Source organism: Anopheles gambiae, chromosome 2 (assembly GCF_943734735.2).
Source record: "Anopheles gambiae chromosome 2, idAnoGambNW_F1_1, whole genome shotgun sequence".
NCBI lineage: Eukaryota > Metazoa > Arthropoda > Insecta > Diptera > Culicidae > Anopheles > Anopheles gambiae.
Window position 1 is genome coordinate 84775544 of NC_064601.1, and position 13325 is coordinate 84788868.

General features: G+C 40.6%; 1 protein-coding gene across 14 annotated transcripts in view; it reads left to right on the forward strand.

The window, feature by feature from the left end:
* LOC1276156 (diuretic hormone receptor) overlaps positions 1–9543 on the forward strand; it is a 29836-nt gene extending 20293 nt beyond the window's left edge. For 5 of the 14 annotated variants that reach the window (XM_061644238.1, XM_061644239.1, XM_061644240.1 and 2 more), the window contains 10 exons: positions 35–233; positions 329–440; positions 683–776; positions 2603–2683; positions 4201–4283; positions 4473–4583; positions 4771–4956; positions 5803–5930; positions 6390–6440; positions 7882–9543. In XM_061644238.1, the coding sequence (XP_061500222.1) occupies positions 35–233; positions 329–440; positions 683–776; positions 2603–2683; positions 4201–4283; positions 4473–4583; positions 4771–4956; positions 5803–5930; positions 6390–6440; positions 7882–7936 (1100 nt within the window). In that variant the 3' untranslated portion in view covers positions 7937–9543. Of the gene's footprint in view, positions 1–34; positions 234–328; positions 441–682; positions 777–2602; positions 2684–4200; positions 4284–4472; positions 4584–4770; positions 4957–5802; positions 5931–6389; positions 6441–7287; positions 7425–7881 lie in introns of all 14 variants that reach the window. The other 9 variants (XR_009764791.1, XR_009764790.1, XR_009764788.1 and 6 more) reach the window with 8 other exon arrangements.
* The last annotated feature ends 3782 nt before the right edge of the window (positions 9544–13325 follow it).

The following is a 13325-nucleotide window of genomic DNA, read 5'->3' on the forward strand; positions in this document are numbered from 1 at the left end:
AAAGTTGTCCAATAATCACTTCTCCCAATTCCAGAAAACGCGACCCGTTTCTGCAACGTCGACGGTACCTGGGACAACTACACCGACTACGATCGCTGCGAGCATCTCGAACAGCCGCCACCGCTGCCCAGCTTCGAGCCGGAAATTGAGCTACCGACGCTGATCTACTTCGTCGGCTACTCGATCAGCCTGGCCGCGCTGGTGCTGGCCGTCGCCGTGCTGGTGTATTTCAAGTGAGTAGCCCAACGGCCATGCCGGGTGGCTGGCAGGTCCCGCCACGCGCCCCATTACCGGTGCCGGAAGCGTTACCGTTGTGATTAAAAATCAGTAACTACTCTGCCCGCAGGGATCTGCGCTGCTTGCGGAACACGATACACGTCAACCTGTTCCTCACCTACATCATGTCGTCGAGCCTGTGGATACTGATCCTTTCGCTGCAGGTACGTGTAATTATACGGAGTGCAGAAAATGATTCACTTTTTTTTTTAAAGCAAAACAGAGGATGGATCTTTAGAGGAAAGTAAAGCAACAAGCACTTCAATATACGCACACTTCCAAGGTTCCTTTTGTAGCGCTATATTTTCTTTCTTTTTCTTTCGATTTAACTCTTTTCCCTTCGATTTCACCCTGTTGGGGTTTAACGAACCGACGCTTGGTCTGTTTTTTTCTTCTGGTTTTCTAGATTACCGTAAAGCTGGAAGTGGCAGGATGCATATTTCTCGTAACGCTCTTTCACTACTTCAGCACAACTAACTTTTTCTGGATGCTGGTGGAAGGTGAGTAAAGTATACAAGCTTTAGACGGGCTTTCGATAGTAGCTCGCAGCAATTTATTCCTGCCATAGTCGATTAAGGTACACTTGATTTCCCATTCCTTCCCTTCGATCAAACACTTTCGGTAAACAACTTAATTTTTCTGCCAGTTAACAGTAAAGAAGAGTGGTAGAAAAAAGTGTAGATAAAGGCACAGTTTTGAAATGATGCATAGAAAATGGAAATGTATCATCGCTCTGCAGACTTGAACCAAGTACAGTGACATCGAGTTGGAAAGATCGCTCGCGAGGAAGCGTCAAACCGTTTTGAGTACGGAGATAAATAGCAGCAACCATCTGCGTTCGACGTTATCCATTACCATGAGCCAAGAGCCTATCCCGTTTTTATGAAAAGGTTAAAGATGAGATCATGCGACACGACCACTACTGGCCCGAGTAGGAAAAACTTTTCCCATCACAACCGATACCGCTACAACGATCCATAAAACAAGTATCAACAGCTGCCGCTGGTAACGGTGGCGCGGAAAAAGGAAACAAAAAAAACGGCCACCATAAAATCTTTATCCCATCATGTAATCATGGTGCAAGTTCGAGTAACTTTTGCGCGAGAGTGAAGTAGTTATTGCTGTTCCTTTTCCACCCCATTCTTAACCCATTCCGTATCGCGTTTCTGGAATGGTTTTGAAAAATGAGTTTCCATCAGCCCGGGCTGAATCCGTTTACTCGCGGGAACTACTTTCCGTTGCTCCCCTTCCCCTGTGACGTGTGCACGTACCGGGTAGTTTGCCATCATAATTGACTTTAATTGCTTTTCGATGTTGCCCGGCTGGTGCAATCGGCGGCAGAGAAGAAAGATGGGTGAATTTATGGCACGGATAATTATAATCCGTTTAATTACCGAAAATGGTTACGCCGATGGTTAGCAGTAAGGGAAGTTTTTTTTGTCTGTTTGCCATCATTTGTTTCGTTGAATTAATGGTAAACTGAAGAAATATTAATTGCATACGTAATTTAAAATAAAATTCCATGTTTTATGGACAACACTGAATGTTTAAAAAAGGTTTAAACAATTAAAACTACTTTAGTACTTTATGAATCGTTGCTAAACGCATTTCAAACAGTGTAAACTTACTTCGTACTTAAAGGTTTTTCTTTCACCATAAATTAGCAACAAATCCCTGGAATTAAGTGTGAAAAATCGATTCAAACAACACCCATACTGTCCTTGGCTTTAAAAGCTACTTCACCTGCTAAAGCGTACAGTACGGATCGTGTGCATAAGTCTTCCACTTTCTAGCTTCGAGTTTGCTACCGTTCTTGCAGGACGTCACCTCACCATGGAAGCTGAATGTTTGCCATTCTAAGCTCACCTCATCGCACGGTTGCACGGGAAGCTGCTGCACCTGGCTCCGTGGGTTGGCTTGCGAGATGCACTTAATTACACTCTCCCATCCCGGCTCACAGGCTGTCTTATGAATAGTTTAAACATCAATTACCGTATTACCTTCACCCCCTGGGAGTGCATTCCGGCAGGCTTGTCTTTTTGAAAGGGTGTGCTGAGGGTGAGCTAATCTATGTATCATACCATGGGGAAAGGGAGCGAGTGAGAGACAGACGAAACTAACCGTGTAATTAGTTTAAAGCATCTGATTAATATATGCTCCATCAATTAGCTTGCGTTTGTGCACGCGGGAAAGGTAGGAGAGAATACAGGAAGGCTGGATGAAATTATTCGTACCGGAGCCAGTTTGAGCACACACGAAGGTTGCTAGCTTAATGTTCTGTACGGTACCTAACCTTTCCATTTCCTTTGCTCCGGTTTTTTTTCAGGGCTCTACCTTTACATGCTGGTTGTGCAGACGTTTTCCGGTGACACGTTACGCTTTCGGAAGTACGCCATCATTGGGTGGGGTAAGTATTGGGTTTTGGGGGATAATATGGCTGTCATTGTGTATGGTGCTGCAGGATTAGATGAACAGTTTTTGAATTTTATCGTGGATAAAGTAAGGCAAATTTATATGCTCAACATAATTTTATAATTTATTTAATAAAAAAATAGTTTTCAACTCCTTTTTGGGAATATTACAAAGTACCATGCGTCTCCATGTGAATTCGTGTCCTTGAAGTCCAAACATTATATGTTCATTATGTTTAAAAAATATATAGAGTTTTCTTCAAGATTTTTTTTCCTTTTTCTCACTTCAATAAAATTATTTTAAATAATAAATGATATGTTCTTTTCATTTTTTGAAACACTATGAAAAAAAAAAGATTATTTCAAAGTACCATGCGTCTCCATATCGAATAATGTTCTGTAAAGCGGTTAGTTGTTCATACAATATTATTATTAAACACTTTGTATTGTGACTTGACCTTTGATAAATAGCAAATGATGTACCGAAATAATTGCTTAACATACAACTCTACTTACCTTGCAATCGGATACCTTTATACCAGTTCGTAGTATGCTCCTTGCGCTTGCCTTCATGCGGCCCTAGCGCTTTGAAAAGTATTTGCGTACAAAAGTGAACAAAAACAGGAGCCCTGATTGTTGCTAATTAAAAGCCTATCCCAAAGCAGAGGTGGCTCCGGACACCAATCCGAAGACTTCAAACGGATGCCGTACCCACGCAACCGGCCTGAAATCCTTTCGCTTGCAGACCAGTACACGGCAAATCGCTATGCTCACCCTTTTACGTACGAAATAATCCATTGTGGGAGGCAAACTGAAACGCCGCTCGTTCCATTCCGTTCGTTGTACTGTCTCGAGTGCAACAATTTCACTCGTGACCCGTGGGGATGTATGAAGCGGGCTGGGGAAAGAAACGAGAGAAATGAAAAGTTTCGTAACCTAATACACACACAGGGCGTCTGCGTGAGCCAACCTTGTTGTAACGAATTCGACATACAACTGCTCTACCGTCTCCTACACTTGGTATAAGTGAGCTGGGAATGTTAATTGCGGAAACACGCACTGTTAAACCATTGCTTACCGGTTCCAGCTCGAGAGCTATGGGGTGGTGTGCACTGATTGGGATGAGTAAACAGATTGATTCAATAGGTAAAAGCGAGCCAGGGTCTGGTTTAATCAACGTAATTCAGCTCAGTTTAAATTACACAAAATTTAATTGAAACTCAATAGTGCACAGGTCCCTTACAGGTCTAAGTTGTAAAGGAAGCTGGCAAAGTGTTGCTAAGAAATCGATTTAATGATTTTTAATGAAACGAACAGCTCTTCGATGTACCCTTTGATGCGGCTTTTAACCAAAGAAGAAGAGATACAGGACACTCTTCATTAATAAATAGGGAAAAAATGCAATATTGTTAGCAAAGCTCAGTGAAACATATTTATTCAAGACAGATTTTCATCAAACACAAACCTTTCTGCCAGCTAATCGATCTGTTATTTTCCGTTTCCCTCTCACCAGGAGGCCCACTGATCTTCGTTGGAGCTTGGGCCATCGCAAAGCCTTTCTTTGGCAGTGTCTCGAATTTGGAACATCCTAGTAAAGTAAGTAGCCGGCCGGATATAAGCACTAAATTCATTTCTGACCCTCGCATAATCATATCAATCGTATCTCGCATATCATACTTCCTCCCCTTTTTGCTTTGTAATCCCATTTCCCGCTATGGCCCCACCCCTTTTGCCCACGCGCGCTATGCTCTATTAATAAAAGCACCTTTCGGTCCGAAATTCCAGCTCGAAATAGAATGCTCCTGGATGCGTGAATCTCACATCGATTGGATCATCCAGGGCCCGTCCTGTGCCGTGCTGGTTATCAATCTCATCTTCCTGCTGCGCATCATGTGGGTAAGTGATGCGGAAAGGCATTTCCGGGCAGACGCCCGATGATGATTGATTCTCGTTTTCAATTGCCCGTTCCAAAGTTCAGCAACAACAACAACGACAGCAAAAAAAGAATGAAATGTATTTTTTGAGACGAATCTTTTAACGCTTTCGGTGTGTCTTTTTTCCATTTTTCCCCCATTCGGGGTAGGTGCTGATCACGAAGCTGCGCTCGGCGAACACGGTCGAAACGCGCCAGTACCGGAAAGCCTCGAAAGCGCTGCTCGTGCTGATACCGCTGCTGGGCATAACCTACCTCATCGTCATCTACGGCCCGGTCGAGGGTGTCGGCAGCCACATATTTGCCATCACGCGGGCCATTCTTCTTAGCACGCAGGTGAGAAATTGGGCAGCGAAAATTCGAAAGCCGGTGCGAAGGGAAGAATGTTTGAAGGGTATTGAGCCAATTCGGTTCCAGGTAAAGGGATCTACTGGCACATTCACACTGTGAACCGGCGCATTATGTGCACAATTCGGGGGGTTGTAGAAACACGCTGCGGATACGGCTTGTTTGGGGGAGGTGAATTTGATTTAAATTTGGAGAAAAGGTATCGAAAAGAATGTACTGAGAAGGGATCACCGTGTTTTTTAGTTTTCGTTTTTTCAGGCACATGTTTCACACTCAACTCAATATTTCAACAAAAATTGAATTTGAGTGGGTTGAACGCAATCTATGATATGAAAAAGGGGTTATAAGGACAAAAAGTTTCTTCGCTAGACTAATGCTTAAATGTTTTACTTTGACATTGGGTTTGCTAATTGATGTTTTAGTTTCTTTAACCGCTATCCAGAAGAAATGCAGTACACTTTTTTATAATTTGTATTGCTGAAAGTGGAAGTAGTCAGAGCAAAGCGTAACGAGCGATAGTTATTTCGATTATCATTCTAATGGCACCGGACTGACCGCAACAAGCCATCACGAAAGCGTGACGAATGTGCCGTGCAGCAATGAAGCCAATCATGCAATCGTCTTGTCGTTAGAATAATGGTTCTCTCCAGAAGACAAGCAATCGTGAGAAAAAATTGGAATAAATTGGATTGATTTTTTATTGTTACAATTTCTAAAAGAAAAGATAGTTTAAAGTTGGATGCAATTTGTGTGTAGTGGTTTGAAGTAAAAATAAAATTCAATGATGCGATTGAATGATGTTTTATTTTAACATTCTCTTCCTTCACTTACTAGGGGTTCGTCGTGTCCCTCCTCTACTGCTTCCTAAACTCCGAGGTGCGCCAAACACTGCGCCATCACTTCTATCGCTGGCGGGACGAACGGAACATCCTTTCCGGCAAGGTGAACAATCATCACCGCAGGTAAGGAACAGTCTAAAGTGATTAGCCATAATTTTCTCCCCACGCTCAATGTGTATGTATTTGGGTTTCGTTGTGTGTATGTTTGAACGGAATGCTACACCCTGTTCACAATTATGCATCCTTTTTGATAATGTGTTTTTTATTTGTGAGGATATAATTATTTTTATTTTATATTTTACGGGTTTGTACCATTTTGTATCATTGAGTTTAGTATTTATGTTTATGTATGCGTGTGTGCGTGTGTTTTTGTTTTCTTTTTTCTTAATGATTTTCACTCTTCATAACAAATATTATTGTTAAACGGAATGCTTCCACGAACCGTAACACAAAAAAACCCATAAAACAAAAAAAAAACTCCACTGATGCCACTTGAACCCATTTCGCCTCCCTCCTTCGTTCGCCAACCTCGGGCTAACAACATTTGGACTAACGGCGCCTATCGAATGGACCCACCGGCAGACCGACATTCAGCAAGGACAACTCACCCCGCTCGCGGACCGAAAGCACACGGTTGGTATTGGTAAAAGAATGCGCGTCGAGCGTTCCAGCGAAGCACGTTTTATATTGCCGTTTGCAAGTAGTTGTTGCTTTCATCCATGTTTGTTTGTTTGTTTTTGTTTTCTGGTGTGTGTGTGTGTCATTGTTTGTATTTTGTCTTTACACCTTATTTGCACCTTGCTGTCATTCTTCACTCATCAGAAGCCACTCCACAAGGCATACAGGGTCACTACAACGCTTTTCGCTTTTGTTTTTAAATTATAGTAAGGTTTGCTAACAATAGAAAAGAATTTTCTTGAAATCATGTTTAAACTATTTACTTTTTATATTCATTTTTGTCATGCACCTTAACATATGCTTCATACACCACGCAATCCATTATTTTTTGTTTTGATTAATTTATTCTGCACAATTGTGCTGCATTTCCACGTTTATACCGCTTCCATCCTTACACAAATGCATCTGCTCTGTTGCACGGTCAAGCATCACCAGCAATCAGTGATTTAATTTAAAATATGTTTGCATCGCTTCCTCCCTCACTCCCTCTCTCTCTTGGTGTGTTTTTCATTCCCCATTCAATAACATCCATTTTAACGAAACGCTTCAACCAGGGGCGAATGTTTACCGAACCAACGGTGGTAGCCGTAGGTGAACACACACCTGTTTGAATGTGCGATCGTGTTTTCGTTTCGCTGGAAAACATCACTTTGCAACAACATCCATTTTCGCTGCACGTGTTTTACCGTTCGCTTCTGTTTCGATGGCCAATCATCGTTTTTGAGTTGAGGTTTTGGTTCTTGTTTTCTTTCTTCGGTTTATTTACTTATTTTTTTGCGTACTTTTATTCCACGAATTTCAGTTTAACGACGACCACTTCGGCACCATTAATTTGATCCCCTCCTCGTGTTCAATTCCTGGTGGAGTATCTGTTTTCTGTTTTAATTAGTCCATTTCCCAGAACAAAGGTATGGTTTTCGTTTTCCTATTTATTCAATTGTAAGTATTTATTTTAATTAAGTATGTATCGTTTCAGTTTTTGTTTTGTATTTATGATTCATCTTGAGTTATATTTTCATTTTATCAATAATTATCATTCACACAAAATCAATTTCCAAGCCACACTCACACAAAACCTGTTTCTATATAAACCATGATGCCGTCGATCTGCTTTTTCACGAGATAGCTATCATTTTCACCATCGAAAACACACACGCTCGCCAACGCATTAACACTTACAAAGCAATTATACCCTGCGCAAACGTTCGCTGCTGCTTCGGCTGCTGCCAAAGTGTTTGCTAGCGACCTGCACGCGAGCTGAATTTAATTTTACTCTTCATTGTTGTCGTTAATGCTGTGCCGCCTTCCCACTCACTATCAATCGTCTGTGTGCCGTGTTGCAAAACCGTTGCCGTAAAATGAAACGCCACGCGCAAATCGCTTCCCCCGTCACCAGAACGGTCGAGTACAGCATCGTCACCATGAAGCATTCGTGCGTGCTGAGAGATTAAACGTTGATTGCAAGTCGCGTCGTCTGGACACACATGAGATTCAATCAAACAATTTATCAACGAAGTTAAACACGAGAAAAAGAAAAAACCGTCTTAATTTTTTTATTAGCTGCCACTTCAATTATAATGTATAATTAGTATATTTAGCAGGTTCAGAAGTGCATGTCCAGTTAGAAGGAAAAATAAACTTTTCAAATAGTAATTTAAACTTTTTAAAATAGAGAGAGACATATAAACGAATCTTAAATATGAAACATGAAATAAAACGAAAAATTCAAGCGACCTTATTGTAGAAACCATTACCACCTTTTATATTTACATATGAACTAGCTTTAAGCTAGAAGAAATTAGTAAGTGGAAGTTTAACATCTTAAAAATAGTTAAATACATCTAGCCTGTGAAGATCTTTCCTTTTATATAACCATATTCCGCATGGCTTAAACGCTTCCACAATTCGCAGTCCCTTGCGTTTTCATTTTCTCTCATTTATCCCAGCTCCGTCCTCCCGTATCACCACCTCCATGTGTTGATCTGACAAACTGTTCACGTTCTCGTTATATCATGATAATTAAAGCTGCATTAAATAATTACTACCAGCACACCAAAAACTCACTAATAACCAATTTCTTCCTCTTCCCTTCTTTCTCTCTGTTCCATTCTTCCAATCTTTTTTTTTCTTTTCACCCCCATCCAGGTTTTCCCAGTTTTCCCGACCAGAGTCGATGAATTTTCCACCCGTCCCATGAGCGTAAAGCCGTTACGGTATTGATGAAATGTTTGCTACACAGTTTTCACTAATCGAAAAAAAACAGCAACAGAGCATGCTGTGAGCGACCTGCTGAGATGGGATGAGGAATTCAATGAACGAAAACGATACGCGGTCACTAAAGATAATAAAGAAAGGGAGAGAGTGAGAGAGAAAAGAGAGAGAAGTAGAAGAGAAAGAGCTTGGCTAGAAAGAGAAGGAAAAGGTAAACTAATTAAATCAAGGGAAATAAATAATACCGATGAACAGAAAAAAATACACACAGACTCAGTTTCGATGTAAACAATTTGCCATTTCTCTAGATGTAAACAAAGTGTGTATGTGAGTGTGAGTTTGTGAGAATGAGCAAAGGGAGAGAAAGAGCTTGTGGAAAGGTGGTTGGGAGTAAACCAGATCAACCTTCATCTACCGAGGTGATAAAGTTTTTTTTTGTTATTTTCACTAGCAAGCGGTTAGCGTTTATCGATGTTGAAAGGTGAAAAACAGCTTTGCTCGAATCCGAGAATCAGCCAGACGGACGTGAAGTATGCATTTAAAACAGAGATTAAACTATGTAAGAAAGAGAGGCTCGTACATATATTAAACTATTTAGTACGACTAGGTATAAAATTGCAAGAGCAGAGCAGAACAATGCCAACAACAACTCTATGTGTCAAACAGCTCTGTGTGTATGTGTGTGTGTCAGGAAATGTACTGGTAACAAACAAACAAACAGGCGTTATATTGTAAGAGATGTCTCTATCTGAAACTGGTTATTCTCGAGGTCATGCCATGAACAGTTTTTGAATGTATTTTTGCTGTAAATAGAATACCAAATATATGAAATCTCGATGTACTAAAATAAGGCTTTTGTTTAATCAACTTATATCACAGACGTGTATTATCAATGAATTTTTTTTTGTTTGCAAAACGAGGTCAATAAATGTTAGGATAAATAAAAGGATTGGTTTTTTTTCTTGTTACCAAAAAAATCATAAAATTATCACTTTGTGGGGTGAAGTTGGTATTCATTACGCTACGGCAAGTTTGTAGAAATTTGGTTTTGAAGACATTTAATCAAATATTTCATTTGATTCATATTAAGTTATTAACGATTAACTTCTTGCTTTATATTATATTTTTGTTCTTATTCAATTTTGTTTTTTTTTTAAATATGTGGTACAGTTTACGCTCGATAATCATTGAGTGCGGATTATCGAATGACGTTTTGATGTGTTTCTTTTTAAATTTCTTATTTTTGTCTCGACCCATGAGTTAATTATAATATTATAATACATTTTCGAGTTTCATAAAGAAAGCTTGATTGACTATCCAGCTGCGTGGTATTGGATTAAGTCTCGAAGTCGCCTGTAAAGGCTGGCATGTCCGCGTAGGACGTTACACCAAATAGAAAAAGAAGAAGAAGAAACAGAAGAACAAAAGGAAAAAGAATAATAATAATAATAATAATAATAATAATAATAATAATAATAGTAATAATAATAATAATAATCATCATAATAATAATCATAATAAAATAATAATAATAATAAAAATAATAATAATAATAATAATAATAATAATAATAAGACGAAGAAGAAGAAGAAGAAGAAGAAGAAGAATAAGAAGAACTACTTTAGACCGAATATTGTTTTCTAGGAATTTCGAAAAATTATTCCCTTAAGATAAACTTTGATTGATTAGAACATCTATAGAGCATTTTCTTTTAATAAAGAATACTTTTTTTATTCAAAAAGAACGATTAAAAAACTTCGTATTGCTATAAACAATACTTCATTAACATATACCATTGTATTTTTTTAACTGAAACCCGCTTTTAATTTAAAAAATTGTATCCGGTACCAATGTAGTAAAACCAATCGATTACTGGAAGTTTGTCCAACGGTAACAATGTAACACAGTTTCCAAAGTCTCCCTCCGCAAGACACGGACCAGATGGTTGCACATTTTGTGATCTTTTGCTTCGTGGTTTGCATCGTCAAATCCTTCTTTCGCCCTTCAGTATCGGGGAATACATTGCCCCTGCTACCTACTCACCATTTGGAACGACTCCAAAAGTCAACCGTGAATCCCAACCGACCAAAGTACCATCCTGCGAAGTATTCCTATTTCATACTACCTTTTTCCCCCGTGCGTATGTGTGGGTGTGTGTGTGCTTTCCGTTTGCCACGAAAGCTAACATTGCAGACAACATCGGAGATCCAATTTCCACATATTCGCTCCTGCGGGAGCCCGGTAAATGCAGCTCGAGAAAGTCCACCGGCAAACATTGTTGCACATCCAGGACGGTTCCACGCTTGCACGGCTCGCAGCGTCTGCTCGGTCGTAAGTCCCAATCTGCTCGGACGGAAGCGGATGTAAATATTTATGAGAAGATTATAGCGGTGGAACCCGCCAGTCGATGGGGCAGGTCGGTACCAAGTACTTCCCATTGCACCACTGTCCCAAAGTTGAGGGTGCCGGTCAAACGAGCAGCGACCGGAAGCACTGCTCAGTGCACTGCTTCACCACTGCAGGTGCCGTACCTCGGAGCAGGGTGCTTTTCTTGCGGTTTGTTTTATGGCGATGCGCTTCCAGCTTCCTGTTCGGTTTCGGTTGATCGTCAATCGGGTGGTTTATGTTTGGCTATGCGAGGAACCGCGCTGCGATGCGCTTTGCTTTGTGGGTACCGGGTAACAGCCTGGTAGGTGCATTTGATAAGCCAGAGAAGCTAGAGCAGCTGTGGCAAGTGAAACGGTTTAATTAAAATTTTGTGACCTCGTCACTCCAACACAGTAAGCTTTTCGGGAGGGAAGGATGCTCTCTGTTCTTTCTTAGTTGGGGTTTTGATACGCAAAGAGGATTATTCAGGTTGAAACAGTGTGTCAAGATTGTGTTAAAAATTCGTTGAGTCGAATTGCTGTACGGAGCATCAGATGGCGCATACATTTGATAGCAAAGGATTTAGTTTATTGAAATTGTGTTTATTTAAATTAATTTATTTTATAAAACGAAGGAAATACTGTTTAAAAGTTTATTTTTAAGGAAATTTAAATTTGGCTTGGCATTTAAAACTTCCTAACGCAGCATTTTAAATCATTTTAATTCCTTCTGTTAACATGTTGACTGAAACCAATAAAAATCAAAGAAAAAGTCAACCATAGAATGATTGTTACTTACACTGAAGCCTTCGGATCTGCTGTTTGTTATTGGCGATTTCAATCAGCCTAGCATAACGGACGCATGCTTGACCTGCTCTACGCTAACAATGCTGCAGCTAATTCGTGTTCGCCTGTATTTCCAAGTGTTGTTCCGCTTGTACCTCTTGACTCCTACCATCCGGCGTTTGACTTAAATATACGTATTAACTCGCCGACCCGACGCAATTCGACGACTCGACAAAACTCGACGACAACCGCATTTTATCGTTATAACTTTGCTAAAGCTGACTATGTGAAACTGAACGACATGATATCAATGTGTAACAATAGCTTTCACTGCTCCAATTTTGTTTCACTTGACGAAGCAGTATGTTCATTCTCGTCCTTTATGCTGCAAGCCTTTATTGTATGCGTCCCAGTTCAGCGTCCTAAACCTAACCCCTCCTGGGCGGACCGCACACTCAAACGACTCAAACGTGTAAAGGCCGGGCTACATTGATCGTACTCGCACGCGTAATTTTGATTTTCACTAGCGCACCTGGCGGCGACTGACCGAAGCATTTTTCCAAACAATTTGGAGCCGCTCCAGAAAATACGTTAATTTTCCATGTTTTTTACTTAAATCGGAGGAGAAAAGTTTTGTAAAACGTAGATACACATGTCTTGCACGCATTGCATCCATTTTTGCAATGGAAAACGATGAAAAAACAACTTATTTTTGAGATCCGGCATGACCATTCCCTCGATGACCAAAAAAAGCTTCCACCAGTCGCCGCCAGATGCGCTAGTGAAAATCAAAATTATACTACGGAGTACGGTCAATGTAGCCCGGCCTTAAAAAGAGCTGCTTATCGTCATTACCAAACGCGCTGCTGCCAAAGATCTCGTTCGATCTACTTTGACACGCACTCTTTATACTGCAGCTATAACAGGTTTCGATATGGCATATATTTGAGTAATATTCAACGTAACCTCTGCAGGTGGCCTGACTCGTTTTGGCGCTTCTACAAGAGCAAAACAAATTCCACGCATACACCCAAATCTATTACGTACAAAGGAGCAACAACTGCCAACACTAATGAAATGTGCAATCTCTTCGCGGATCGCTTCGCAGATTGCTTTTCACCGGCCATGAATGATACCGATACCATTGAAGCTGCTCTCGTCAACACTCCGGCTGGCGCAATTAACATGAGCACTCCTTTCATCGACAGTGAAATCGTTTTATCTGCCCTAACGCAACTAAAGCCTTTCTTCGCTCCTGGACTCGACGGAATTCCTTCCATCGTGCTGAAACGCTGTCAAACGATAGTAGCACCTATCCTTGCAAAAATGTTCAATTCATCGCTAGCCAAGGGCTAGTTTCCCAAAACATGGAGAAAATCTTGGATGGTTCCTATTTACAAAAAGGGCGACAGGACAGATGCCATCAACTACCGGGGTATTACATCCTTGTGTGCCATTGCCAAGGTGTTCGAGGTTC